The following is a 4,826-nucleotide window of genomic DNA, read 5'->3' as shown; positions in this document are numbered from 1 at the left end:
AGTCCAAGGATGTACCCTCCTTTACTATACTAAAGTAGGGCTGCAACCAATTAATCGATAATCAGAATAGTTGTCAACTATTCTGATTAGTTGGTTGAATCCACTAGCTCTCTCCTCCATGCTGGGAGGAGGGCACAGCAAGCAGTGGGTGGTTGCAGAAAGTGTGATCGCCCACACTGGAAAAAACGGTACTGCAATGCCGTACCTTCCAGTGCGATTGCAAAGAATTGTGCATGCAGTTTATTCTGAAGTAAACTTTGTTTAGAACACTGCATTTGTTTATTTTTTTTAAATTAAGGATGGTATTTATTTTTTTATCTGATTAATTGAAAAAAATAATCGGGCAACTAATCGATTATGATAATCATTAGTTGCAGCCCTAGACTAAAGTATATGTTCAGAAGAGCATTTTCCAGCATAAAGCTGTAGACTGTCATTGATTGGTACACATGGGCTGTATGCAACACTTGTGGCTTCTGAGCATAGACACCTGGCCATTTTTTCACAGTACAAGAACCTCTATGTCTGTGTGAATGAACACTTATATGGTATGAGCTAGGGCTGCAACCAACTAATCGATAATAATCGATTATGAGAATAGTTGTCAACTATTCTCATTATCAGGGAGAGAGAGAGATTTTAATGCAACTAATTGATTAATCGAAAAAATAATCGGCCAACTAATCGAGTATGAAAATAATTGTTCACTGCAGCCCTAGTAGGTGACAACATAGTGATGGTCTTTAACCTGATAGACACTCATTTATGGACCAACTACAGACCCAAATCACTTCTGAACATTGACCATGCAGTTATCCATCTTGGCAAAAAAGAGATCATTAGAAACCATTCCCTATTCCCCATTTTCCCTTCCCTAGATGTTAGACAAAGCATTTGACTCTCTGTCATGGAACTACATTTTTTTTACACACACACACACATCGGAGCTCGTGAGATTGTAGATCCGAGAGGGATTCAAATCCACTACAACCAACCAACTGCATGCTTCACTTAAATATATCATGGTTATGAATCCATACAGTTCTCATTAGGAGAGGGACAATACAGGGTGTGTTCACTTTTGCCTATTTTATTTATACTCACCATAGAACCCCACACAATAACTGATCCACCAACATCCTTGATATCTAGGTCATTGATATAGATCTTCTCAATTTCTGTGGTGTCTCTTGGACAGGAAGTGGGTAATCTCCCCGATGGGACACAGACAGGAAAAAAAAACTGGCAGAGGTCCTAACCATTCCCTACTCTTTTTCTCTTTCAGGCAATCTGAAAATGTTGACTAAAAGCATCGGCCAAGAACATTAGAGCATTGCAACCCTCTTTATTAAAACACCTTATATATGAGTATCCCTGAAGACAGGGTAGCCTTTAAATGTTTGTTCTTGTTTTTGCTCCAGGTTGTTTCTATAAAGATCAAAAAATATTTATAGCTTTTTCTCAAACCCCAGCCAGTAAATTACAAGAGAAGTTTAGCTTGTAAGACTTAAAATGTTGCATCCTGGTTTACAGTGATTAGACAGCATTATGGAATTCATAAAATGTGTTTTATTTAGTTGCAGGGTCCCCATAAAAGAGGTAAGCATTCAAAAGTGCTATTGGTAACTGGATCAAGCAAGAGATTAGTCTACCATACATATCTGCACATAAGGAAGTTCCTAGTTTGCGTCAGGCATACTTCACCAGACTAGTGGCTGCTTCTTGGGCAGAATATGCATCTTTATCTCCTAAATTGAGCTGCAGTATGGTCCAATTGTCACCGCTTTATCAAACATTGTCTGGATTTATTGGTGAATCAAGTCTGTCCTTTGGGCGCAAAGTGCTATTTTCACGCTGAAAGATTAGCGGAATGGAAAAACAAATGGTGTATGGCCAACTTTAGTTGGCTGTCATAGAAGAGGAGGCTACCAACAATTTGATTTGCACAACTTCTGCATGACAGGCAAATAATCTTGCCATCACCAGTAAGTAGATAATATCCAAATACTGAGGAGGTGAGGATGGGGTGGGTCTTCTTCAGGAGATATTCCCAACGCCTGCCTAAACGTTAGCTGTTGTGCCGTGGATGATGGTAATACATTACTGCAAATAATTACTTGCAGTGCAGCTTAAAAATAAGTATTTCTGGAGGAGGTATTTACATTTGCAAAAGTCTCTTATGTCAGGGCTGAACAAATTCCAGGAAGCCAATGCTACCTAAAACGTATAGCGGACACCTAACTTTTGAGGTTTTTTCTAGCTGATGTCAGTGGAGATGGCTCTTGTATCGGACTAACTGGCTCTTGAATTCTATCAAATTTGTCTACCCCTGTCTTATATGTTTTTAAGAAAAAATTTTATAGTTACACATTTCAGATTTAAAAATATTTCTGTCCTAGGAATGCTGAATGCAACAGCCATTAAAGAACTGACATACAGATCCTTACAAGTGGAAAGACTTTTAAAAGAGAGAAAATATGAAGAGATTATGTACCACCTCTCTTACTTTGAAACACTTGAGGTCAGCATGCAAACCCTTCAACAGACAGACGTCATCAGGGTTGTGTACAGGGTCCTTAAGAGCTGTTCCCAAGGAGCTATGAAAAAGAAGGCCAAGTGCTTGCTTTCCAAATGGAAGCTCTTATACAAAGAAAGCTGTGCCCATCCCAAGCATCTAGAGGAATACCACGCAGGTGAAAGCAAAGAAAGCTTTGACAAAGAAATTGTAACAGTGCAGCCAATCCCAGAAAATGAGCAAGAAAACGTTCTGGGTAGTGCAATAGGTCTTCAGTCCTCCGCAGCAACTCAAGAAACGACAGCTGAAAACACTAATTCAAGCACACAAGCAGCTTGTTGTACAAAGTCTAGTGCGGCCAATGACGGTCAGAAGAAAATCATTGCTGAGGAATTAAGAGTAAAATGTAGAGAACTGTTGTTCCAGGCTTTATCTGATACTACAGAGTGCCCGGAGAAAACAAATACATATGCAAAAGAGTTAGAGGAAAGCATCTATAATATGTATACTGGAAATGACAAGAAGTACAGAAACTGTGTACGGAGTAAAGTGTCCAATCTGAGAAATCCCCAAAATTCACACCTAAAAAGGCAGATTTACTCTGGAGCGTTAAGCCCTGGGGCATTTGCTACAATGACTGCAATAGAGATGGCTAGTGATGAACTCCAAAAGCTCAGAGCCAGCTATACACAAACAAGTGTTCAGGAGCATCAGCTACCTCAAGGTGTTGATGGCCTCCAGACAGATAAAATTAAATGTAGGAAGTGTGAAAGGTTTAATTGCACAGTTACCATGATTTCAAGAGGAACTCTGTTTCTGCCTGCATGGGTGCGGGCTGGAGACCCTGATGAAGAGATGATGACATTTGTCATTTGTAATCAATGTGGAGAAAAATGGTATCATAGTAGGTGGATCTGTCTATGAAATAATTCTGTCCTATTCATTCTTACTACTGTGCTAGGGCTCCTTAGATGCTAATCCACATCTAATGTGTCATCCACTCCTTAGATGCATCCTCCACAAGCTGCTTACATAATTCCTATGGATGCACCGACACCAGTTTTTCGGTACGAATACTGATATTTTTTTTTAGGTACTCGCCAACTTCACTTGTTCCTATGCAGCCTGGATTCCTGACCAATCAGGAAGCCAGGAGGTAGGTCATTAGGTGCTGCCCAACTTCCTGATTGCTTAGCAACACAAGAAGCCAGCTTCCTAGCCAATCAGGAAGACAGGTCATAACCCACCGCCCGGCTTCCTGATTGGAAAGGAAGCCGGCTCCATACTCCCTTGGCACTGCCGGTCAGAGGGCGATCTCCCTCTAATCGGAAGTTCTGATATCGGAGGTAAGTATTGGAGCATTTGGGGGAGTATCGGTATCAGTGCATCACATTGTGATGATCCCCAGGCCTCAGCAAACTGATCACCCCTGAAAAGGTGATCACAGAGTAGAATGTTATTTTCATCTGTAAACTGCTGCAGTGGGATGCAGGAAACCAGTGAAGACTTTGTGATCTTCGATCCTCTACTTAGTACACTTTTTTTTGTTTTTTGTTATTCTCTGTTTGGAGCAGCATCGTGTAGCTGTACACTTTCTGCTTTGTACTTAAAGGTGAACTCCAGGTAAATGTAAAAAAACAACCACAATAAATGCAGTTATTTGTTAAAAGTATAAATGTTTTTAAATGCATCGGGTGTAATCAATGTGGAGAAAAATGGTATCATAGTAGGTAGCTGCTATTGGGCTTGGTAATAACTGTTTGCTATTCCCTGCATAGAAACACTTAGACTGGAAGAGGCAGAACCAGGAGCCAATCTCCTGTTCTGCCTTAAGCCAGCTATACACCAGTAAACTTATTATTGGGAAAAAGTGTTTTTTTGTGAATGTTCATTTGGGTTTCTAAGAGTTTAAAGGGGTCAAATCAACAATTCTTTTTTACCATAGTGACAAAGATAATGGAAGGAGCAGGAATTTCCGAACAAAGAATTCTGGGCAAACATTTTATTTAAAAAAAGTGGGGCTACCCTCGCATTGCAAGGGTTAACTGCTCGTTTTAGTCAAGGTGAAAAAGTTTTACTTTCCTGAACCTCGGAGCCGGCTGGCTGTGACAGCACTCTCTCAAGCCTGTCTCCTCCCCCAGTCCCTCTGCGTCTTCATGTCCTATACACAGTGTATTGAACGTGATGACTCAGGGACCTTAGACTGCAGGAACAGAGGGGAAGAGAGGCCCCAGGGACCAGTCTACCAACAAGGCAGTTCTGAGGATCAGACGAGTATACATTTGTTATTTTTGCACCTAGACCAGGAGTA

The 4,826-nt window shown here is 40.7% G+C and overlaps 1 protein-coding gene across 1 annotated transcript in view; it reads left to right on the top strand.

Moving 5' to 3' along the window:
* TCEANC (transcription elongation factor A N-terminal and central domain containing) overlaps window positions 1-3,458 on the top strand; it is a 5,454-nt gene extending 1,996 nt beyond the window's left edge. Inside the window, exon 2 of the mRNA XM_018565196.1 lies at window positions 2,400-3,458. Coding sequence (XP_018420698.1) covers window positions 2,402-3,439 — 1,038 coding nt within the window. The 5' untranslated portion in view covers window positions 2,400-2,401 and the 3' untranslated portion in view covers window positions 3,440-3,458. The remainder of the gene's footprint in view (window positions 1-2,399) is intronic.
* The last annotated feature ends 1,368 nt before the right edge of the window (window positions 3,459-4,826 follow it).

Source organism: Nanorana parkeri, unplaced genomic scaffold, assembly GCF_000935625.1.
Source record: "Nanorana parkeri isolate BGI_ZX_2015 unplaced genomic scaffold, ASM93562v1 scaffold821, whole genome shotgun sequence".
NCBI lineage: Eukaryota > Metazoa > Chordata > Amphibia > Anura > Dicroglossidae > Nanorana > Nanorana parkeri.
Note: the sequence above shows the minus strand (reverse complement) of the source record. Positions and strands in the feature narration are given on the sequence as shown.